Consider the following 26,482-nt stretch of genomic DNA (forward strand, 5'->3'; position numbering starts at 1 on the left):
TTGATTACCATATACTGGCTCAGCATTAATCACTATTGTACTAAGCCCATTTTTTCCCCATTTAATTCATCCTGAATTGGTGGACTTTTCTATCATATGTGTATCTTGATGCCCAGATTTTTACCCTGTTTTATATATGTACAGGTTTTTACAAGATCCTTCCTCACAACACAATATTCTCTCATTAATTCTCAATATATATGTTATATAAACAAAAAATTGTTTATTCTGTAAGTCAGATGTCCATGATAAACATTCCCCAGATTCCATTTGGAGGAAATAATTATTCTTGTGTGTCAATTTGTGCTGTATTTCATGTACAGTTATATTTAGCACTGAATTATTTGCATTTTGTGATACTTATCATTTTTCTGACAAGCCTTTCTACTAGGGTGAAATATTTTGTGACTGAAAACTGAGCACTACTCATCTTTTTTTTTTTTTTAATTTTCCCTTAGAGTACCATCATATTTTTTGACAAATCTTAGGCTTAGGTTTATTGGTATTGTGAGATACTCCAAAAGCCTTGGTTCTAAATCAGAAGATGCCATGATTCAGCCTGATCAAACTCAGTTTGGAGAAATGATCCAATAAATGTATTATGGAGAACCGACCAGGTTATAACACTGGAATTAGAAAGATAAACTATGTAAGTATGTCTGACGTTGTGCCAACTGGCCTAACAACCTCAGTAACAATTTAAGGAAAATTTAGCAAATGAAAGTCAGATGACAGAACAAGACATAGATTTGGAGAATTTAATATTGAGGTCCCAAATATACAGGGCCTATTCCATAGATATCTGTACATAATAATGTTTATACTAAACAAAGACTGGAAACAGGAATGTGCCTGCCCAAAGGATGATGAAATGTAAAACCGAGTCCCATGTAGGCAGGACTGGAATTGCGGCAGTTCTCCAGGCTTCAAAATGGAGACTACAAGAGAACAACGGAAGACGTCGACCAGGACACGAGTCAGACAGTCTTCCTACTGGTTGAGCCAACAGTGACTGGAGGCAGAGGAAGCGCCCTTACTTAAGAGCAAGATGAAACCCAGGACTTCATTCATTCCAGGTCAAAGCCACACAAAAAAGACTTTCTACAAGTACAAGATTTCTCCTCCTGTCTTGACGAGTAAGTTGACTATAATCTACCCATGACGATGAGGACAAGTTGCAAAATGCTTGTCGGGAAAGGTTCAGTGATGTGAGTGTCACTGAACTGTTCACATCCCTGGAGGGAGCAGGACCATTCTGGGAGGCAGAGCAGGGGCAGCCAAAGACTGATGCAGTGGCAACAGGATTAGTGTGGATTAGTGTTTCATAATTAAGCTATTGTAGAAATTACAGTACTTTCAAAAAACCATTTTTACTATGTTGGAGAGTGTTACGATCAATATTATAATTACAAACGATGAGCATTAGCTACTATTTTATTAAATTATGATGGGATTTGCACTGCTAACAAAAAGACTGTAGAACTCTAATTGCATGTCAAGTGAACATACCTAGAATAGTGTAGCTTCCTACCTGAATGATTAACAAGCCAAAACAGTAATTCCTCAGCATGAACAAGGATCCCATCCCACCGAAAGTTAATTCTTCATTCTAAGTGGAAGCTAACACGACTATCATTAGAGCTACATTCCTCATATCATGTACCATACGAACTCCATAGGCCACATTCAGGATAAAATGATGTGTGTTCAAGTAGAATCCGGTAATGTTAAGTCATAATTGGACAAGAGATGATGCTTATTTGATATCCTCAATTAGGTGTTTTAAATAATTCTGTTATTTACTCACTAAATATTAACTATGAACCTGCAACATGAAAGAAAATGTTTTGGAGGATTCAATAATTATATTGGTAAGGCACAGTCTCAATCTTAAAGTTTCATGACATGCAAAAAGTATAGTTTTATAATGACAATAATGGTATAAAGTCTAGGTAAAGAAGGTATAGTCAAGCTATGGTTTTTCCAGTAGTCACATACAAATGTCAGAGTTGGACATAAAGAAGGTTGAGTACTGAAGAATTGGTGCTTTCGAATTAGGCTGCTGGAGAAGACTCTTGAGCGTCCCTTGGACTGCAAGGAGATGGAACCAGTCAATCCTAAAGGAAATCAGTCCGGAATATTCACTGTAAGGACTGATGCTGAAGCTGAAGCTCGAATACTTTGGCCCCCTGTTGAACAGAAGAACAGCGCATTAGAAAAGACCATGTTAGGAAAGATTGAAGGCAGCAGTAGAAAGGGATGACAGTGGATGAAGTTGTTGGCTGGCATCACTGACTCAATGGACGTGAGTTTGAGCAAACTCCGGGAGATGGTGATGGACAGGGAGGCCTGGAGTGCTGCAGTCCATGGGGTCACAAAGAGTCGGACACTACTGAGTGACTGAACAACAGGTGAAGAAGTGAAGCAAGAATGAAATTAATAAATCTATTTACTTGGGATCAAGGAATACTTTGTGAAAGATGTCATGATTGGATGCATTTCTAGGGATAAAGTGGTGCTACAGTTAGACAAGATTAGAAGAGTGTGCTTGGAGTCAAATGGAGCAGACAGCACATGCTACTTGAAAGGCTTATGAAATATCATTTCACTCTACTCTGTCCTACCAGATTCTACAAGTTCACTCAATTCTGAATGCTATTTCACAAGCATTGTGTAGGGCAGGTGTCAACAGGCTTTCTCTGTAAAGGGCAACTCCTCAACTCTGCTCTTACAAACCAATACAATATTGTAAAGTTAAAAAAAATAAAATAATAAAAAAATTTTAAAAAGCAGCCATAGATAATGTGTAATGAATGTGGAGACTTTCCCAATAAAACTTCACTTACCAATACAAGCATTAAGATGGATTTAATCCACAGGCTGTAGCTTGTCATCTCCTCCTAGAAAGAATCAGGAGTCACCGAATGTAGGAAAATGACCAGACTTGTTATTGAAAGAATACTTTGGTGGTTTTACAGTGGATGGACAGAAAGATACCAGAATGGGTCAGAGAAACCCTTCTTCTAATAATACACTTACATTTTTGATAGTTCAAGACATTGCAATAGTGAAGGGAAAAATGGGTTATAATAAAAATAATATTTAGGAATCATAATCAATATGACTTGATGTTTAATGATATGGGAGGAACAAAATGTGTTGAAATAATGGAATTAAAATAGAAAGTAAATTAAAATGCAAGATGACAAAGTCAGGACTGGATCCTATAGAGACTGCAATAACAGATGAGTTTGTGTTATACCATAATGGCTCAGATCTTAGCAGACAAATCTTGCTTATTGACTGATAATAGAGGCCATTAGCCAGACATTGATAGTTCAAACCTAACAATAACAACAGCAAATAGCAAACATAAATTTCCTAATAGAAATTTATTCTCCTGAACTCAGAGCCATGATCTTAGGTCAGGTAGATGTCATATCATTCAGAGGTGGGTCTCATTTGGTCTAAACGAGCAGTTCTCCATTCTGAGTGGCATTCTTGGCATTGCTGGATATGTTTGGCTTTTTCATACTGTTTATGGGGTTCTTGCAGCAAAAATACTGAAGCAGTTTGCCATTCCCTCCTCCATAAAGAAGGCTGAACACCAAAGAATTGATACTTTCGAATTGTGGTGCTGGAGAAGACTGTTGAGAATCCCTTGGGAGGCAAGGAGATCCAAGCAGTCAACCCTAAAGGAAATCAACTCTGAATATTCATTGGAAGGACTGATGCTGAAACTGAAGCTTAAATACTTTGGCCACCTGATACAAAAAGCCAACTCATTGGTAAAGACCCTGATGCTGGAAAACATTGAAGGCCAAAGGAAAAGGGGGAAGCAGAGGGTGAGATGGTTAGATAGCATCACTGACTCAACGAACATGAGCTTGAGTAAACTCCAGGAGATAGTGAAGGACAAGGGAAGCCTTGTGTCCTGCAGTCCACAGGGCCACAAGGAGTTGGACGTGACTCAGTGACTGAGCAACAACAAAACCAAGATGTGTTTGAAGGAGGGGATGCTAATGCTATTATTTCCCAAGGGTAAGAGATATAAACACCATCCAAGAGCCAGACATTTCTGCACAAAGAACAGTCCTGCACAAAATGTCCATTGGCCTATGGTAATCAGGATACCTCACTCATGGTCATTGTTCTCTGGACAGGACTTTGAACCGTCAGAGCCATCATGTTGCTAAGCACTGATGCTGGGGCTTCACAGAAAGCAACCAGGGAGATTTCCCTTAGAGTTACGTTTGCAAGCTGGCGGCTTCGCTCTTCTCCTGTCTGCCTTTGTGCTCGCATATTTTCATAAAGCTGAATCCTACACATGGTAGAGAATTGAGTTGATCCTGGAGAGAGGGCATAACTGCATTTTTGTGACATATTTGTGAGTATCAAAGTGAAACCCAGCCTACCCTTAGTCTATTCTGTGATTTGAGTCAGTAAATTATCTTTTTGTACAAGCCAGTTGAAAAGCCATTTTCAACTGAAAGAAAATTCTATCTGAAAAAGAGTCATGAATAGAGAATCCTGGGGAATATAAAAATTTAAAGTAAAATCAGAATAAATAGGTGAGAGAGAGAGGAAGATCTAGAAATGGATAGTAACATATAAGAACCAGGATAAGTGATTTTACAAAACCCAACAAAGAAAAAACAATTTAAAGAAATGTTTAGTGGTGTTATGTGCTCAAGGATAGTGAGACTCTATGAAAAGTTTTTTTTTTTTTTTATGGCAATAGAGAAACCAATGTCCAAGTCTGCCAACTTAATAGCAGGTGCAGAAACCAGATGGCAACTTTACAACCCCAACTGCTTTTTGGACCATCTAGTCATATATTTTGGTTTATCAAGGTGTGATGAGATTATTTATACAGTACACTACAAGGATATAAAAAGAAAAGAGAATTACTGATATTAATATTCTGATTGAAACCTATACAGTCCACAAAATAGTCACCTGAATCGTAAATCTCCATATTTTGTGTGGTTGTTAGTCACTCAGCTGTGTCTCACTTTTGGGGACCCCATGGATGATAGCCTGCCTCGCTCCTCTGTCCAGGGGACTCTGTCCAGGGGACTATACAGGCAAGAATACCAGAGTGGGTTGCTATTCCCTTCCCCAGGGGATTTGCCAAAAGTAGGGATTGAACCCAGGTCTCCCACCTTGCAGGCAGATTCTTTACCATCTGAACCAGCAGGGAAGCCCACATCTACATATCCACACACATATATACACACGAGACATAAAATGTTACAACATTCACAGTACCAGTGATGTGGTAGGTTAATGACAAATTGCCCTTATTAGAAATTAACATAATCCTGAGTCAGCTTGGGAAAAGCCTTTATTTCAGTTGCATAGGGAGCCTCCTCTGTTTCCATTGTCAACGCTGGTATCATTTATTGCTTCTGCATTAATGCTCCAGCTCACTCAGGCAGTGTGGTAATTAATGTCAACTTGTCACTTAGATAACCTCACAGTAAAGAATGAATAGCTGATGATATATTCTGGAAGATGGAAAGGAAGACAATCCTGGCGATTGGTTGAAGTGAAATAATGTTGCTACAGGAGTCCAGAAGAATACTCTGCCTGCACTGAAGGGAGAGAGTATGAGACATCATGGGGGGAGTGGGGTGGGGAAAGACTTTAAGAAAACATAATGAAAAAGGGTATGAATACAAGTGATAAGAAAAACATTTTCTTCCCCTAGTGATTGATCTGTGAGTGAACCACAGGTTTCTGAGCAAGACACACCAAGTAATTGCTAAGACAACCCATGGCTGGTGCTGTGGTCCAGGATAAGGGAGAATTCCCCAGGAGTTGGTAGTCTGAGCATCTCAGAAGTCAGAAGAATGATGTGGGAGTCAAAATGGTGTGATTTTCCAGTCCTAAACAATTGTAAACTAGGTCAAACCCACACAAAATCAGGAACTTTGTAATAACAGGGGAGAAATATGCTGAATTCCCATACTAACTAGGGAGTTAATGATGAATTACATTAATTAAACTTATTAATATAACCCTAGGGCATCTTGGAAAATCAATATCTGGGGAAAGTTATGCAAGAATGCACCATTATTACTTGAATCTGAAATGATGTTCTAACAGCAGAGACTTATCTGTAGCTTCCTGTACAGTTACTCAAAATTTAACTGCTTCTTCATCCACAATAGACTCAATTACTTTCTTATCATGTGAACATTGTTGAATATACAGCAACCCCACATTTTTTATCTACTATCCAATTCAAAACTGTTGTTGAAATTGCTCATGAATACTTTTTCCCCCCCTGTTTAGTCTTTAACTCGTGTTCAATTCTTTTGCAACCCCATGGATTTAGTCCCTGACTCCTCTGTCCATGGGATTTCCCAAACAAGAATTCGGGAGTGGGCTGCCATTTCCTTCTCCAGGGAATCTTCCTGACCCGGGGATCAAACCCATGTCACATGCTTTGGCAGACAAATTTTTTTACCACTGAGTCACCAGGGAAGCCTCATGAATACTTGGGATTGACATGATTTTTAACTCTGTGTTATGAGAAGTGCTGCATACACTCCCCAGGCTGAGGCTGATAACAGATAATTTCTAAGAAACGCATTACTTAAAATCAACCTATCACAAAAGTCCTATAACCTTTGATTGTTTCTTCCATTGCCCTATTTTTTTTCCAGCTCCTCCCACCTACATCCATGGCTAAAAGGATCTGTTACGCATTTGGTCTATATCAGATCCACAGGCCCTCAGCCTTCAAGTCTCCCCACCCACTTACACCCTGACAAAATTTTAGCATCATTTCAAGCCTTTCTTTCAATAATGGAAGCTTGTTATAAAATCGATGTGATGTATATTTTCGCAGAACCCTTCTTTAGAACTATGCATGCAAGCACACATCACACACAAATGCGGATCAAATTTTAATGCATAAAACTCTACTAAACATGGTACCCGAACAATGGAAATAAGTAAGCAGTTATGGAAGTTAAGGGAACTTTTTCTGCTATTCTGATTGGAGGTGATGCAGCTGATGTAGTGTGTAGTCTTCAGTACTCCATTCATGGAATCAATGTATTCCCTCCATACCTAAGAGATGACGCTGCTCAACTTCTAAGGAAGTTTCAAGATATAAACCTTTGGTATCACCTGTTGAACCAGGAACACACAAACCAGATGACCTGAATTCAGTTTCATGTAGGGCTCCCCCATCTCCATGTTTCCCTTAAATCTCACACAAGGGTAAATTGCCATTTCATTATGGTGCAACAGAATGGACTTCCTCTAGACCAAAACTTGACCCACAGTGGAATCCACAGCTGAGTGACTGCTGAACGGTTCCTGTTTATGGAATCATGAAGTGAAATTCTGTGCTAAGACTTTAACACTGGGTTCTGTCACTTTCAGCGTCACAGCCCATTTCTTTTATGGACTCATTGCTTTCTGTCAGGTTCTGCTCTTGTAAAGGCATAGGCATGTGATAAAAAAAATATATATATTTTTCTTATTTCGGATTCTCTCAGAGCCAGACACTGAGCTGAGAATTCAAGTGCAAGGTGATTTATGAAGGAAGGGCTCCAAGGAGGCACTAGCAAGTGGCCAGACAACGGGATAAGGAAGTTGGAGGCGCCCGGCCTGCCTGAGGCTGTGCAGAGCTCTGGGCTGTAAATCATACCTTGGAGTTCGCTCTGCTTTGAGACAAATGAGCATGGGGTTTATGTTCCAATCACAGACCATCGGTTACAGGCTGCCTCAGGAGCAAGGAGGTGACATCCAATCCCTCCAGACAGATGAGGCTCTCTGGTGACTCAAATTTATCCCCAAAAGAAGGTTACAGGTGCAAATGCAGTTAGGAAAAACCACAGGAGTTGGTGGCGAGGCTGACACACAGAGCAGGTAGAAAGAATGACCTGGTGAGTCAGGGCTTAGGGAATGGGGGATGGGAAGAGCTTCTAGAAATCTCTCCCCCAGAAGGATTCTGTTTGACTGGTTGATATTAGGGAAAAAACCCATTAGAAATCCCTGGAGGCTGGCCAAAATGTTTGCTGACAACAAACTGAGAGGCACTTTTCCACCAAAATCTGCAGAACTAAGTAAGGAGCACGGGAAGCCAGCATTCGGGCCGGGTCAGGCACCCACCCGCACAGCTGCTGGTGGAAGGCTGTGTCTGCAGCCTCAGCAGCTCAGGGTCCCCTCAGGACCCCTCAGGACCCCATGGCCTGTGGCCTCAGAGGGTACGGGAAGCTTTGGGAAGTGGCTTTAGCAGCTAAGGGAGCTTATGTGTGTGTCGTTTGGTTCTGCCCTGCCAAAGGTCCAAGATATAGTGAACAGAGCAGAGGGGATGCACGAGCTTGTGCAATACAGCAAGTCCCTTGCGTACAAACAAGTTCCGTTCTGGGAATATATTTGTAAATCCTATTTGTTCCTAAGCTCAGCAAAGTTAGCCTAGGTTCCCAACCAACACACTGTCACATAGCACTTTGCCGTATTGTTTATATGGGCTTCCCTGGTGGCGCTAGTGTTAAAGAACCTGCCTGCCAACGCTGAAGATATAAGAGATGAAGGCTCAATCTCTAGGTCAGGAAGATCCCCTGGAGAAGGGCCTGGCAACCCACTCCAATATTCTTGCCTGGAGCATCCCGTGGACAAAGGAGACTGGCCGGGCTACAGTCCATGGGGTTGCAAAGAGTCGGACACAAATGAAGTGACTTAGCATGCAGGTAATGTTTATAACACTTTTCACACAGATTATACATAAAATATAAACACAAAAAATTAACATTTTTAATCTTACAGTTCAGTACCTTGAAAAGTACAGAAGTACAGAACAACAGTTGGCACACAGGTACTGGCACTGAGCAAACAGGCAAGGAGAGTTTCGGACTGGAAAAGGGAGAGGAGGTGGGAGATGGCAGAGCTGAAGGATGCTCAGCAACAGGAGATGGACGGCAGGCTGCACTCTCACTCACTCCCGACACTGATACAACATTCACATCTTCGAGAGTTCACAGCTTGAAGGGCCATATGTAGAGGACTTAATGTTTCTTTGGCATTTCAGGGGAATAAACCACTTACTTGGCTTCCCAGTGGCTCAGTGGTTAAGAAGCCACCTGCCAATGCAAGAGATGCGAGTTTGACCCCTGGGTCAGGAAGATCTCCTCGAAAAGGAAATGACAACCCACTCCAGTATTCTTGCCTGGAGAATTCCTTGGACACAGGAGCCTGGCGGGCTACAGTCCACGGGGTCACGAAAGAGTTGGACACTACCGAGCACACACAGCAGGATAGACTCTCTGTCTTTCAGAGAGGCAGAATAGAAAAGAAAGCAGAAAGATGACTGCCCAGAATGCGCCTTTAAACTGTTATCACCACACTGTAATAGGAACAGAGGTATATCTCAAATAAAGCTCTTTCTCAGGGTGGTCTCAGATCTTATCTCACTGTGGCTAATCTCTTGGGGATGCCTAAATTCTGTGAGAGATAAAGACTGGTTTTGAAGCTGGGAAAAATGTTTGAGTGTGTTTTCATTGTGATCAGTTTAAATACAGTGAATTTTATTATATTAATCCAAAAAATGCTAGACATTCAATGAATAAAAAATTCCATCTTTATTTTTGCTGTTAAAAAACTCTGTTACTCTATATAAAGCAGTATAATTGGCATCAGTGAGTGGCACATTTTGTAACAATAACTTCAGCTATCTATTTTGACAATTGGTCCTTCTGTCTGCACAGAACGCTTTGCTAAAATCTTAATAAGCAGTTTTTCAGACATAAACTTCATTTTCTTTCTATGATATAATTGTCAGCCATTCGTGATAGATATGGCATGACAGACACTGACATAAAATTTTTAATTGTAAATATGAAATTTTATCTTTCCTGTTTCTTTGTAATCAGTGGAATGTGCATGTCATTCTTGTCAATGTCTTAATCTATTTACGCTTCTTAGTCGCTGAATCACGTCCAGCTCTGCAAGATTCCATGGACTGTAGCCCACCAGGCTCCTCTGTCCATGGGACTTTCCAGACAAGAATACTGGAGTGGGTTGCCGTTTCCTTCTCCAATCTCTTTATAACCATTTTAAAGTATCTTTCTTACTGTGTTAAGCAGCTTGTATGTGCAAGTCTTCTGCAATTCATTTTATAAAACACAGAAACTATCCTCAGAGTGAAAAAGAGATTGATTGGCAAATATGCTTGAGGTTTTAACTGATAAATTTCACCATCAGTCATGGAAGTAAAGATAATTCAATATTTATATCCTTCCACACAATTCTTTCCCCTTGGACACCAAGGAGATCAAACCAGTCAGTCCTAAAGGATATCAACCCTGAATATTCATTGGAAGGACTGATGCTGAAGCTCAAATACTTTGGCCACCTAATGCGAAGAACTGACTCATTGGAAAAGACTTGATGCTGGAAAAGACGGGAAGGAGGAGAAGAGGGCAACAGAGGATAAGATGACTGGATGGCATCACCGACTCAGTGGACATGACTTGGAGCAAACTCTGGGAGATGGTGAAAGACAGGGAAGCCTGATGTGCTGCCGTCCTCAGGGTTGTAAACAGTCAGACCTGACTGAGCAACTGAACAACAATGAAAATACAATTCTCATTCATCTACAAAGAATAACATTTTCTATAAAATAACAGTACTTTATGAAAAAGGTTTAAAGTAACTGAAGTGACTCCAACTAGGTATTATGGTTATCTGATGCTAAATTTTTTTTTCTTTTTTTTAAATTTAATTTTATATTCTAACTTTGCAATATTGTATTGGTTTTGCCATATATCAAAATGAATCCGCCACAGGTATACACATGTTCCCCATCCTGAACCTTCCTCCCTCTTCCCTCCCCATACCATCCCTCTGGGTCGTCCCAGTGCACCAGCCCCAAGCCTCCAGTACAATTTGAGGAATTTATTTTATAATAAAACTGCTTTCCTTATATGATAATCTTGTGTGCTATTGGTATTTTTTGTTTCACTACTTTTTAATTGTCTGTGCCAATGAGTTTTTTATATAAAATACAGGCATACCACTTTTTATTGTGCTTCTCTTTATTCTCTTCATATATTGCCTTTTCTAAAATACAAATTAAAGGTCTGTGTCAACCCTACGTCAAGCAAGTCTACTGAAATCATTTTTCCAACAGCATCTGCTTACTTGGTGTCTCCCTGTCAAACTTTGATAATTCTTATAATATTTCAAACTTTTTCATGATCATATTTATTATGGTGATCTGTGATCAGAGATCTTTGATGTTACTATTGAAATTGCGTGGGGTGCCATGAGCTGCGCCCATAGGAGACAGGGAACTTAACTGATAGATATCGTGTATGTTCTGACCAGTCCACTGACCAGCAGTGACCCCTCATCTGTCTCTTTCCCTTCCAGCCTCCCTATTCTCTGAGACACAATCACATTTGAATTAGGAAGATTAATAACCCCACAATGGCCTATATATATTCAAAGAAAAGAGTTTCATGTCTCTCACTTTAAATCAAAAGCTGGGAATGATAAAGCTTAGTGAGGAGCACATGTCAAAAGCCCAGATCGTCCAAAAGGCCTCTTGCAGCAAACAGTTAGCAAAGTTTTGAATACAAAGGAAAAGTTCTTGAAGAAATTAAAAGTGTTACCGCAATGAACACATAAATTATAAGAAAGAAAAACAGCCTTATTGCTGATATGGAGAAACTGTGAGTGGTTTGGATAGAAGGTAAAACCAGCCACAGTATTCCCTTAAGCCAACATCAAACCCAGGAAAGCCCCTAACTCTCTTCAATTCTGCAGAGGCTGAGAGGTGAGGAAGCTGCATAAGAAAAGTGGAAGGGTTGATTCATAACGTTTAAGAAAAGCAGCCTTCTCCATTGCGTAAACGTTTAAGATAATAAAGCAAGGCTTCCCAGGTGGCTCAGTGGTAAAGAATCCACCGGCCAAATCAGAAGACGCAGGTTCGATCCCTAGGTTGGGAAGATCCCCTGGAGAAGGAAATGGTAACCTGCTCTAGTATTCCTGTCTGGGAAATCCCATAGATAGAGGAGCCTGACAGGCTACAGTCCATGGGGTCACAAAATATTCAGACATGACTTAGTGACTAAACAACAAAAATAAAGCAACAAGTGCTGATGTAAAAGCTGCAGAAAGTTAGACAGAAAATCTAATTGAGATCATTAATAAAGGTAGTTACAGTAAACAATAGGTTTTCAATGTAGATGAAACAACTTTTATTGGAAGAAGATGCTATCTAGGAGTTTCATGGTTAGAGAGGAGAAGTCAATGTCTGGCTTCAAAGTTTCAAAGGTCAAGCTGACTCTCTTGTTACAGGCTAATGCAGCTGGTGATTTGACCTTGAAGCTAATGCTCATGTCCCATTGCAAAAATTCTACGGCTTTTAAGAATTATGCTGTGTGTATTAGTTGCTTAGTCATGTCTGACTCTTTGCAACCCATAGACTGTAGCCCGCCAGGCTCCTCTGTCCATGGAATTATCCAGGCAAGAATACTGGAGTGGGCTGCCATTCCCTTCTCCAAGGGATCTTCTCAACCCAGAGATCGAACCCAGGTCTCCTGCACTGCAGGCAGATTCTTTACTATCTGAGCTACCTGGGAAGCCAACACAGCTAAATCTACTCTACTTATACTCTATCAATGGAATAACAACAGAGCCAGGATAACAGCATGTCTTTTTACAACATAGTTTTCTAGATATTTTAAGCCCACTGTTGAGATCCACTACTCAGCTGCAAGGTTTCCTTTCAAAACATCACTGCTCATTGACAATGTACCAGGTCACCCAAGGGCTCTGCTGGGGATTTCCAGTGAAGTTCAGTTTAGTCTCAGAACTTACAGCTCTGAGAACTGCCTCAACCTATGCCATCTGTGGATTATCTAGTCCCCTGCACCTGGCAAGTCACACATTCTTTTCTTCTTCCACATTTTCCTCATAGAGCTCCTGTACAGCGAATGTGAAAGAAACAGCAAAACAGAGAAACAGTTTGAATATACTCCTCGACCAAATGCTCAGAGTCCCAATACTCAAACTTTAAACTGTCCAGATTTCCCCCAAATGCTGACTCTAACCTTAAACAAAACTTAACCTTTCTTCATGTCAGCATGAATTCATAGCTTCCTAACTCATCAGCTTCAAAAAAGTAAGTGATACAATGAAAAGGGATGTAAGGTTCTGGCAATAAGTCATGATGGAAACCAGTGTTCCTGCTCTGAAGTACACACACACCAAGAATAACATGTGGGAAGCTTCTTTCTTATGAGCATGGACAATGTAAATCGTTCAAAATATTAGACACTTGTGACTCATACTCTATTTTAACAATGGCAAAGTGTGTCACTGGCAAAGAGTTACAGTTCAGCTAAATATAAAGCTCCCAAACACATCATGCAGTCATCCCGAGACACAGATTTCAGTAAGATTACTGGCAAAACGCTCATCGTACGCACAATCACCTCGCTCTTGAGCGCATGCCTATGCTTCTTCTTGTTGCCGTCACCTCCCTGGGGCAGGCTGAACCCACTCTGAGAGGCTGCACTCTTGCAACTGGTACAATTCCTCTGTGCTTGGAACAGAGAACAAGCGATGAAACAAGAGAAAACTCATAAGAACATTGTATTCATGCTTCCAACACTGTCCACAAATTTTCTACCGAGACCATGAGAAAGGAACACTGCATGCAGTGAAAGGATGTCTACCATCTCATCAGCGTGAGACAGGGCTTAGCTGGGAGAAGCAACTATCCCTCAGGAGACGATGCTTCATAAACTGAGCTACGCTGCTGAGAGCTGAACTCCTGACCACTCTCCGCTGAGGTCTTCCTGTTCATGAACCACATGTTTCTCGTTCAATAAAACACTTGTATCAAGTAAAGCTCTCTGAATTTTCTCTTGACAGAAGCAGTAGCCACAGTAAACTGATAGCATTTCTATGCACTCTTAGAGGTGAAATGTGTGTGTGTGTGGGGGGGGTGTGTTAGTTGCTCAGCTGTGTCCCAAGCTTTACAAGCCCATGGATTATAACCCTCCAGGCACCTCTGTCCATGGGATTCCCCAGGTAAGAATAGTGGAGTGGTTGCCATTCCTTTTCCAAGGAATCTTCCTGACTCAGGGATCAAACCTGGGTCTCCTGCACTTCAGGCAGATTCTTTACCATCTGAGCCATCAAGGAAGCCCCTAGAGTTGAAGGAATATAATCAATTATTTCCAAATGCTTGCCTTTGCTGATGAGATAAATAATTCACAGACAACAGGAGCAATGCGATCCTAAACTCAGGCGCTTGGAATCTCACATAGTAAGTCAGGTGTCCTGAACCCTCATCTAATTCTTTGGGCATCAGGCCAGCTGCCTGCTGACAACCAGACAATCACCTGTAGTGCCAACAGGCAGTGGAGACAGCTTTAAACATGGTAAATAAAAATTATGTTGACATCTTTATCCAACCATTAACAAGAAGGGGGAGGGAATTTCAAACTCCTTCCCGGAATGTTATAAAGCTAGGACATGAAATACTGCACAGAAAAATCTGGACAAGGAGAAAGATACTGAGAGGAAGCAGTGGAGATCAAGACATCAATTGGAAATACTTGACAAATGAATAAACTTCAGAATTATGAATATAAAACACAAATACTCTTGGGTTGCTTACATTACAGAATATACCTAAAACTGACCAAAGATTTCATGTCTTATTTCTTCAGATTTTCTGAAAATGTATTTATATAAAATGCATAAAACAAATGTTAAAGGCAAACGTTTAAAATACAAGGGAAAAAACCCTACACAGTAAAAAACCGAAACAAACCATAAAACACACACAGCAATGGCGGCCACTAGTTCCTGTATCATCACAGAATAACAATTCAGAAAGTGAATCAAGAAAGTCAACAATTACATACGAGAACACTTTATAGTTTATATGAATGCCTTCTTAGTCACATAGTTGTATCTGACTTTTAGTGACGCCATGGTCTAGCCTGCCAGGCTCCTCTGTCCTTGGGATTCTCCAGGCAAGAATAGTGGAGTGGGTCGCCGTTTCCTGTTCCAGGTGATATTCCTGACCGAGCAATTGAGCCCATGTCTCTTATGTCTCCTGCATTGGCAGATGGATTCTTTACCAGTAAGCGCCACCATATCTAAGATCAAATACACAAAACTCAAGATCTCCTATGATAAGGAGGTGGAGCTCCCAATAGTGCAACTAACACAAAGCCTTTGAAAGTTAGCAGATGTCTCCTATTCTCTAAAAATTTTAACTGCACAGACTATGATAGAAAGTCAATAATATGCTTTTTTAGAAAATAGAGGGCACCCATTGTAATATGAAAAACAAATTTGGAGAAATTTTATTGAATATGTAACAAAGATTATAGAACATTAATCAAAATAAATTTGCTGTGGGAATAACCCTATGGTAAGTTAGTGAACAAGTTGCCTCATTTGTCAATAAGAAAACTCAGTTATAGCTGTACTTAATTTTGCTAAGATCCTAGATTAAATCAATGGGAGAGGCTTACATGAAATTTCAGCCTACCAAGAGCCAAACAACTATTTTTTTTGTAACATAATGATTTGTTGGTGGCTGCATTTTGTCCTCAGTAATTTTTAAGCCTGTTTAATAATGATGCAAAATTTCCAACATGTGTATACTATATGTAATACAAATATTAATTCCAAATTACTCCAATGCTCAAGTTAAACCTGTTTCACAAGGTTATGGATTAATGTAAAGCAGAAACACATGTAAACACATATGCACATAGAAAAACTATGGATGCAATTTCTCATGTCAAAAGTAGAACTTATTCTTAAGGTTCCATGCAAACTTACTTTTCGAAGAGTTGAGTATTTTGTCACAATGATTACAAACAACTATGTGGGGAAAATACAGTAATGTTGTCAAAAACAAGAACAAAGAATAATGTTTGATGTCCAAAATGTATTCGCTTGAGATAATGGAGTATATGTGACAATAAGGCCCTCACCAGCCTTCTCTGTCTACAGCAACTGAGTTCCAGAAACAGAAAGCTGTACCACCCATATGTCGGCAAAGTATTTTATTGCTAGTGTCATTATAGTCAAAAGTTTTGAAACTCTGCTCATTACGTGAAGAAAGAGCTTAACAAGCAAGCATGAAACACTATAGCTCCTCTAACTAGCTCCTCTTTCTGGATTGACTGAGTTTAATGAATCATTTAACAAAAACAGCTTAACTAGCCAGGCATGTAAAAGTCAGGTTCATTCATCACCCGGAAGCCTTGACCACAGGGATGAGGCAGGGATGTCGTACAAATTGAAAGGAGAATTCAACTATCTCTTACAAGTAGAGTCTCCCACAGTCCAAGTATTGTTAACGGCTACATCATGAAATTTTTTCCCCCTTGTCTTTTCATTTTGAAACCACTTTTTCCCATCTCAGTTTTATTTCAGAAAGTTTTAAAAAAAAGGAAAATCTCGTTCTTTGGTGGCAAATCCTGCTGAAATCCAGGACACTGCATTACTATGTATTAGCTGGCTTGGGAATGCTGGTCTGCCATAGAGCAAGAAGCGGTAGCTTAACAAAGACATTTAAATGAGTAAATGTATGCATGAGTGAATAAAAAGGGGAAAATATTAAGTACAGTGGGCATTTAAAAAATGTTTTGGCCATGCCACACGGCATGTGGGACGTTGGTTCGCCAACCAGGGACCAAACTGGCATTTCCTGCAGTGGAAGTGCAGAGTCCTAACCACTGCACCAGTAGGGAAGTCCTGAAACATACTAGGCACTGATTTCATTGGGGCTAAGTTTCTCTGAGCACCTCGAAGAGATCTTAGGTTATACAGTTTATGAATGAAATCGTTGGTCCCCTTCATGGCTGGAGTCCTTTTCCAACAGACGTTCCTGCTGTAAATTGAACTCTTTTGTGTGGAAAGAGAGAGAATATCATCTCTAGCAGGACTTTAGGCATAATTGTAGCAGGACTCATAAACCTAGAGGATTCCCGTGCATTTGCAGAGGGGAAGGAAAGGTTAGAAAGACCTTGCTTCCCTGCCCACCCCCACCCTGACCCCACTGCAAGGATGCCTGTCTTGCAAAGTGAAAAGCTAAACAAAGGAGACATAGCTTTCATTCCTCAAACATAGGCATCAGGAAATTCCAGTATCAATCTTATTTCTGCTACCATCAGTCCAGGAAACCCGGGAAAAGCCAGTCAATCTCTTTAGCTTCTGTTCCTTTGTCTCAAAATTGGGATATTAATTTTGACATCTGAGGGCTTGCTTGAGAATGAAGTGAAACTTTATTCCTTAAATCGACTTGAAAACACCTAAGTGCTATACAAATCTCAGTTATTAAACTTTTAAAGATATGAGACAGGTTGAAGCTGACAGCTGAAGGAGGTGGAAATAGGTATTGCATATTTATGTTAAACCTAGAAATTTCTATCGCTAGAAGTGCAAGTCAGAATAAATTATAAAGTATGCTCATAAGTAAAGTACTAAGACTGTTCAAAATGACATTTCTTTCTGACAGCTACAGGGCAACCCACTGTTAGTTGCTTCTGGAGGGAATGACTTACCCTGGGCTCCACCTCTAGAAGGTGAGGAAAGAATTTAGAAAGAGAAAAAACAGGCAGAAATACAGTGAATGATTCTATTTCTTCTGTCTATCTTTCTGGCTCTCATGCCAGGGTCTGGATCCATCTTCTAATTGAATCAGTTGCCCTTTCAATCCATGGATACTGTGTTTATGCATACATATATAATACTTTATAATAAAATATTATTTCATTTATAATAGGAAAAACACCTACATGCATATATATTTGAATTTCAAAGAAACTAGGAAAAAGAAGATCGATATTTGCTTCACCTCTCTTGAACTGTCTAGAAAGCTAGTGGCTTGGTCTACCTTAGAGTTATTTTGATAGAATTATGCTCTGATACAAAGAAAAGTGACTGAAAAAGCTACAGCAGTCCCATTTGCTAACACACCAAATGGTTTCTACTTCAAGGAATTCAAGAGCGCCTCTGTTGCACCCATCACCTGCACAGGAGATACTTGTTTCAGGCTGAAGTAAGAAGTGAACAACAGAGCGGTCCAAGTGCTGCTTCATGCCATTTCCGCTGTGGTCAGAATCACTAACGCAAGTAGGTAAGAGCTATTTGGCTGCACAGCCTTCGTCATGATGGATGAGAAACACAACATCCCTTGTTTAAAATAACATTCAATAGAAATGCTCATAAGCATCTGTAGATGGAAGTAAATATGTTCTCATTACTGAACAATGAGTTCATTTCACAAGGGTGATCTTAGTGAATAAAGTTTTCTTAGTATAGCATCAGGTTCTAGAAGGTGGTAAGGAAAATTTTTTTTTTGAAAATTCAGGGTATACAGAAGAAAGGTATAGAAAAGAAATCTTGGTATCAGGAATGCAAAACAACTTGAATTCTATCTAATTAGTAACAGAAAATCTAACAAATGCTCTTATTGTGCATGGACCCTATGAAGCACATTATGGTTGCAGAGCATGAAAAGTAGGAACAGAATGTGATTATTATCTAAAATTATATTTCACATAAGATGTGATAAGGATACAGATAGAAATGAATAAAAAGATATGAATTAACAATTCTAGAATATGTTAACTAGAAACTTACATCTTAGAAAAATATAAAGAAAAAAGATGAAGACAAGTATCTTAAAGTGATATACACTGCAAAGCTTGTGTAAATATAACAGTGAATGGTGTCACCCCTTTAAAGCTTAGGAAAGTTCTTCCTGTAAGATAATACAGGAAGCTACTACAGATAATATGAACTACATAATAAGCTACTACAGATAATAAGCTACTACAGATAATATGAACTATACATCCTTTATCAAAACCAAAGTTCTAAAAAAGAGAATTTCTAAATACATTCTATGTACTTATATGTATATAAATACACATTCACATGTGTTTTATTTCCTTTTAGTAAGTGATACGTGCTCAGTCATGTCTGACTCTTTGCAACCCCATGGACTGTAGCCCATGAGGCTCTTTCATCCATGAAATTTTTCAGGAAGATTACTGGAATGGGTTGCTATTTCCTATTCCAGGGATAAAGACAGAAAATAAGATGGATGGATATAGAAATTTAGCTATTGCTCTTAAAGAACTTTCACTTTTGCATAATTTAAAACCACATTGTTTTTATCCATGAGATTAAAACAACCTCTGATGATCAGAAGAACTCAATTTCTCTCCCATTCAGTGACAATGCTTACAAAACATAACATGAACAGGTGATCAGAATCACTGGGTGATTTAATCTAAATTCATAAAACTATTTATGGCTCAAATTGTCAAACATTCTAAAAAGTATATGTAATTCTCCTGTATGTTGAAACTAAATACCTGAATATTCTAAATGAGTAAGTCTAATCATTTACATATAAATCTAAAAAATATATTTTATTTATATTGTTTACTTGAAATGTTTCTATAATGCCTCTGTCTCTATGCTAAAGAGTCATAGACTTCAATTTGCAGTGCTATAGAGATACTGGAGCCGCTTCAAGTACGTTTAATCTGAAATTTGTAGACACAGTTTTAATACTGAACCTCAAGCTATCAAGCTAGTCACATTTTCCAGATGAATTTGAGAAATGTAATAAATTTCTAAAGCAAAATTAAACTCATAACAACACAATAAAGTTAATTATATATATATATAGCTAATAATTCAAAACACTGAATACAAATTTAATTAATCCTCAAATGATAAATAGAAAAAAAAAGTTTCCAGCTTTAAGATGCCAGACTGATCGCATGTGAAAGTCTCTTCTAATCTCCAAGATACCATAGAAATTACATGAAATTATTATCTATTTTTTAAGTTCATACCAAGAGAGATCAGATTGTCAGGTTATTAGACAACTTAACACTTATCCTGAATTTAAAGAACAAATGGCTAAACCAGTTGGAGGAAGTACATCCCCCAAAATTCATGGATAGGACTATAGCTCTGTGACTGAGAAATCAGTATAGGCTGGGTGCAAAGCTTTTAATGTAAAAACAGTACACCCCACTTCTTCACAAAAGCTTAGCAACTGGACATCTGCCAACCTGGCAAGAATTGAAAGCTTCTTCACTCAAGAAATAATGCTTAGGGAGAAATAGGAACATTATTTCTATACACGTGAACTCCAGTAAATAGTTGGTGTTCAGGCACTAAGTCACGTCCGACTCTTCACAACCCCATGGCCTTCAGTGTGCCAGGCTTCCCTGGCCTTCACCATCTCCCCGAGTTTGCTCAAACTCATGTCCATTGAGTCAGTGATGCCATCATCTCCTCCTCTGCTGTCCCCTTTTCTTTTTGCCTTCAAGCTTTCCCAGCACCAGTGTCTTTTCTAATGAGTTGGCTCTTTGGATCAGGTGGCCAAATATTGGAGCTTTAGCATCAGTCCTTCCAGTGAATATTCAAGGTTGATTTCCTTTAGGGTTGACTGGTTTGATCTCTTTGCAGTCCAAAGAGTTCTCAAGAGTTTTCTCCAGCCCCACAATTTGAAATCATCAATTCTTCAGTGCTCAGCCTTCTTTATGGTCCAACTCTCACATCCATGTGTGTGTGCTAGTCACTCAGTTGTGTCCAACTCTTTGCAACCCTATGGACTGTAGCCCACCTGGCTCCTCTGCCAATGGGATTTCCCAGGCAAGAATACTGGAGTGGGTTGCTGTTTCCTTCTCCAGGGGATATTCTAGACCCAGGGATACAACCCAGTTCTCCTGAATTGAGGCAGATTCTTCACTGACTGAGCCACCAGGGAAGCCCCCTTACATCTGTACATGACTATTAGAAAAAATATAGTTTTGTCCCTTCACCATTAGAAGGCTGTGACCCTTGACGGGGGAACTTTACTATAATATCTTGTTCTTAAACATTCTGGACAAGAAGGATCTGGGGCCATTTGAAGAAAGTCTATAACTTGAATGAAGGAAATTCCCTTTCTCCCTTAAAGAAAAGAAGATTAAAAACTCAAAGCAAACACTTGATTCAGAGAAAAAAAGTTTAATAACAAACTAAGATAAAAAAACCAAAAAGCGTCTAACGGACTTAATGTATTACATCATAAGACAAGAGACTGTGGAAAGAAGGAGCTCTTAGATATTAAAAGTATAATTGCCATAATAAATTAAAAAGAAAGTTCTCAGATTGCTAAAATAAATAATTAAATTTAGCAGTTGGATAAATGAAAATGGGGCAGTATCTCGGAAACAGGAATACAACAACGTGGGGGAAAATAAAACTAATAATTCCAAGAAAAAACCAACTGGCATCAAGAGAAAAATAAATATATTTTAGTGTGCAGATATACATTAAATTGGAGACGGCAATGGCAACCCACTCCAGTACTCTTGCCTGGAAAATCCCATGGACAGAGGGGCCTGGTGGGCTGCAGTCCATCAGGTCGCTAAGATTGGGACACGACTGAGCGACTTCACTTTCACTTTTCACTTTCATGCATTGGAGAAGGAAATGGCAACCCACTCCATTGTTCTTGCCTGGAGAGTCCCAGGGACGGGGAAGCCTGATGGGCTGCCCTCTATGGGGTCGCACAGAGTCGGACACGACTGAAGTGACTTACCAGAAAGTTCTAATGTGATGGAGTATAGGTGATAGAATATTGTCAGTGGAATATTAATGGTCCTTTAGAGTGGTTGTTGGCAGTACTTAAAAGAAAATCTGTTTTTCCACAGACAAGAATGGGAGAAATTTTGGAGGGTATACTCCTGTTCACTAAACCAACAACAATAATAAAGACCTAAGAAAGGTATCCGCGCTTTAGCTGGCAAAGTAACTCATTTTACAAGTTCATTCTCGATATATGAAGTTTTTCCAAATAAGATAGTTTTTCCCCTATAAATTGGCCCTTTCTAGTCAGCTCCTTCAACTACATAAAGTTCCAGGTAATCCCTGCTACACTTTTATGGGGTCACAAAGATACAGATACAACTTAGTGACTGAAAAACAACACCACCTTAACGGTCATTTTCAGTCACCAAAAACTTTGCTAAGAATCTCTTGTTTATCAATAAGAAATTTTTTTTTTCCCTAAGCCCATTGTTAGTTTATAAGCCACTGACAGAATTTGGTTACCAAGTAATAATGAGTCTGCTAGAAAATATTCCATAATATAAGCCTTTTAACCTTTACAGTTTGGGATTACATTTTTACAGAAGAATGGCTGTGGTTTCATTTAAACAGATATTTTATTAAAAAAAAAAATCCTCTAACTGTAACCTCAAACACTAAGGACAGCTTTGCCGCAGGAAATTTCCATTTGTCTTGTAAGCAATGTAAATAGAAGCAAAGCTCTATGAACATGGGTAAATGCAAAATGCGAAAGGAAAAGCTGCCTTGGATTAAACAAACTACCCCCTTTCTATTGGAGACAAAAGTTTATACCACAAGAATATCATGTCTTAATTGGCTTCAGGTGTGTGGGTAAATAGTGTGTGATGTTTGTTTGTTTGTTTGTTTTTTCTATCAATTACCCTAAATCTCCTGCTCCTCTTTTGGTATCAAGGATCAGGGCAGAAGACCTAGATTACAGGTGTTAGAGGTACCTGGGATACCCCAACTCCAGGAAGAACTCTCGAAGAGCTTCATTCTAGGGGTTTAGGTAGGAACACCTGCAAAATATTTCAAGTGAAGAAGTATTGGATTGGCCAAGAAGTTTGTTTGGATTTTCCTGTAACATCTTACAGAATAACCAGAATGAACTTTTGGCCAACCCAATAAATGTTAACTAGTCTTGTTACTTCTTAGTGATTTTGTTTCTCAGCTTTTGTTATTATTGTTTTGTAACCTTTGGACTGTTTGACAGGGAGCAGGTCTATCTTCTGAGAGTCCCGGTTAGAGTCACAGGCAGGGTTACCTGGGACAGTCAAAGTGCATTCTTCCTGTCACCACACCCACACCTGCACATTTTAGAAACATCTTGGGAGAAATGTGTTGACGGTTAAAGAAAAGCTAACTTGTAACAAGAAAATTTACGAATGAAGATTCAGCTCAAACACGGCAGTGCCTATGTATCCATGAAGTGCTATTGAATCCAAGTTGGAAAATGCAATAATACACTCATTTGCTTAATGCTGTATTCTGTGCTGTGCTAAGTCACTCCAGTTGTGTCTGACTCTTTGTGATCCTGTGGGCCGTAGCCTGCCAGGCTCTTCTGTCCATGGGATTCTCTAGGCAAGAATACTGAAGTGGGTTACCATACCCTCCTCCAGGGGATCTTCCAGACCCAGGGATCAAACCCCCAGCTCCTGCGGCTCCTGCATTGCAGGCAGGTTCTTTACCACTGAGCCACCAGGGAAGCCCTTAATGCTATATAATTAAAGGTAGTTTTCTAGTGTCAATTAAGCTTCATGGAGACATTGACTTAATGCACAGAAAAATGTGACAAAGGAGGTGCTCAGAACTCATGAGTAAGATACAGAAACTATTCACTATATGCTTTTCTAAAAAGGCTCTAAATTCCTGACAGTTGCAATTATACAGCCTTTGCAGATTACTCACTTGTCATAGAAATGCATTATTAGTCATTCTGCAGCACGGTTTAGGTAAAGAAGATATTGTGGAATTCTGATGACTTACTAGTCAGATAACATTCTTTTCAAGGACATTAATTCAACAAAGTTCGGAGCCCCTCCCTTGGGTCCCCATTCAACTTTTTCTACTTCTTTGGAGACTCTATGTCCAAGCACACACTGGTGGGGAAGGGTCATTAGAGCTACAACCTAGGAATTTGGGGAAGACATTCAGTCCATAGTACTCCCCATGGACAAGTTAGGATTACAGTGAACATCTCAAAGAATTTTTGACATAAACAAGACTGCTCATTCAGAGGCATACAACCTCCTAAGGAGACAGAGAAAGCACCTTATCTCAGCCAGCTGCAATGAGCCTTATGCGTGTGTGTGCGGGGTGGGTGTGTGGGTGTGGGTGTGTGGGTGTGGTATGGGTGTGTGTGTAAGTGTGGAGTGCACACTTGTTTGACTGTGCATGTGTTTATGTCGAGGTCCGCTTCCTCTATCGAAGCTTTCTCTCCTCCTATCAGAGGGAACATAATTAGGCATTTCCAAAGACAATTTAGGGTGTTCCTGGTGGCTCAGATGGTAAAGCGTCTGTCTGCCTGCAATGTGGGAGACCTGGGTTCGAACCTTGGGTCAGGAAGATTCCCTGGAGAAAGAAATGGCAGTCCACTCCCGTACTCTTGCCTGGAAAATTCCACGGATGGAGGAGCCTGGTAGGCTATAGTCCATGGGTTGCAAAGAGCTGGACACAACTGAGTGACTTCACTTTCAAAGAGAATTTAACAATTGTTTGAAGTCAGCTCCCACTTACTTCCCTGTTACTTTTCATTTTTCTTCATCTCCCATCCTTTCCTTACCTACTTGGGAAACTTTGGAGACATATTGATCAAAGTCATCATGTTTGCATTCTACAAATATCTATCTCAGATAAACAGAGTCAAAAAAGAAGCAAAACCAAAAAAACTGGATTTCTTTTGCTTAAAAAAAAATGAGCTAATTAGAAAAAAGAACAGAGAAACAAACCAACTGAGAAATGTAATCTAGTTATAATCCTGTTTATTACTTTTAAGAGTTCTAGTTCAAATAAGGAAAGAATTTATAAAGATGAATTTTGAAGCCTTTAACATTTAGTTTATGAATCTATTGGTTTATAAATCATATTAGAAAATCATGAATGTTCATGTAATAATATTCCTGAAAAATTGCATGATTCCTTTGGCCAACTAGAATGAGAAAACAATAAAAGCTTAGAGATTATGTGCTATACATCTTCTATAGTGTATTATATTAAATTATTATCACTGTAAAATTCTAATTTATATAGTGACAAGGTTATCTCTCTCATGGTTTAATCTTTCTAAATGAATTGAATTGATCTAAAGACTCAAGTTACTATTTATTTCACAAATGTTTTAGAGTTTAAATATTTCAAAATTCATAGGTGCCCGAAACCACTCTCACTTTTGATACCCTTGACAAGTTTGGGAAACCCCAAGAGCATGATCAGAATGACCCTGGTGGCTCACTGGTAAAATACCTATCCACCAAGCAGGAGACACGGTTTCAATCCCTGAGTTGGGAAGATCCCCTGGAGAAGGAAATGGCAACCCACTCCAAAATTCTTGCCTGCAAAATTCCATGGGCAGAGGAGCCCGGTAGCCTAAGTTCAGTAAAATTATATTATCTGATCTTTAATGTGGACATTATCAAAATAGGAAAAACAGACAAATGTGGATCACTAATGCTAGCCTTAAGTAACTTTTATTTTAGAAGCTGTAAAATGTGAAAAGCTTTTGAATGATTACACATAAGCATATCTATCTATCCATATGCGTGAGTCTGTATTATATATGTATTAATATGTGTATATGAACTGAAGTTTACAGTCATATCTCAGTTAAAAGTCATTATACACAATTTTTTTGTACCTCCGTACTAATGGAAGACATGAAACAGAATCCTTAAGGATTCCTTAGAAACAGAAAAATCATCAAAGAGACAGTTTTCTGAAGAATCTTGACAAAGCAACACAGGGGACATTTCCATCCAAAATTCCTGATCTAAGACTCCCTCTGGAAGCCCTCTGACTACCACGCCCTCTTTGGCTCATGTTCTTTGCTCTTTTTCACTTAGTCCCTTCTTTCATGTTAAAATTCCAGATTATTAACAAAAGTTAAAACCTTTCTTTTTTTTTCTTTAATTCTGATGTTTTCACGTTTAAGGATGAATCCTCACTGTTTTGAAAATACCTCACGGAAAGAGCACAGAATGGGACACAGAAGAAAAAATCTTGACCACCTGGCTCTTCTCTCACTCTCCAGATCACCCAAATCAGAAAATCCAGGTGGAACGTGGAATGTCTTTTTATGATTTGTACCAGGTAAGACAGTGGGACCCATGGACAGCCTTTCAAGGCCAATCAGTGATTGTTTCTAGTGTTCCACGGCTTCCTGGTCCTACATTACATCCCCCTCCGAGTCTTAAATGGTACTTTACAGACACCGTCTGGTCAAATGAGTACAGTGACCAAAGAAATACAAAAGCTGTAGGAAGCGCTTCCGCACGCACTGGAAATTCAGTAATTTCCAAAGGTATGGAGGGCATGCATAAAAGTCTCAGATATGAGGTGCCCATCCTGACGTTGACAACTGGCCTAAGCATGTTATCCCTTAAGGTAACTCTGTCCAAAAGGAAAACCTGAGACCTTAAAATGTGAACTGACCCTGGCGATACCTTAGTTTCAACTGTCCCTCTCCACCGCTTTCACTAAACCCAAACTGACCAACCCACAGCTATTTGACTAGGGCCCACATCTTGCTGTCTCCGCATCTTATCCAAGGAAAGACAACATTTTCCCCCCATAGTTTAGGAATTTGAATGGCGAGACATTCTTGGGGGGGAAAAAGAAA

The 26,482-nt window shown here is 39.4% G+C and overlaps 1 protein-coding gene across 40 annotated transcripts in view; it reads right to left on the reverse strand.

The window, feature by feature from the left end:
* Positions 1-26,482, reverse strand: part of LOC147345871 (uncharacterized) — a 314,184-nt gene that overhangs the window by 14,019 nt on the left and 273,683 nt on the right. Inside the window, exons 8-9 of one of the 40 annotated variants that reach the window (XM_086372180.1) lie at positions 2,847-2,900; positions 745-2,189 (exon numbers count right to left, since the gene is read on the reverse strand). The exons of 38 other annotated variants lie outside the window; for them this stretch is intronic. In XM_086372180.1, the coding sequence (XP_086228306.1) occupies positions 2,142-2,189; positions 2,847-2,900 (102 nt within the window). In that variant the 3' untranslated portion in view covers positions 745-2,141. Of the gene's footprint in view, positions 1-744; positions 2,190-2,846; positions 2,901-26,482 lie in introns of those variants that run through there. One more of the 40 variants, XM_086372182.1, reaches the window with a different exon arrangement.

This window comes from Bos grunniens, chromosome 24 (genome assembly GCF_055505025.1).
Source record: "Bos grunniens cultivar Pamir isolate PY7600 chromosome 24, Bosgru_T2T1.0, whole genome shotgun sequence".
Classification (NCBI taxonomy): domain Eukaryota; kingdom Metazoa; phylum Chordata; class Mammalia; order Artiodactyla; family Bovidae; genus Bos; species Bos grunniens.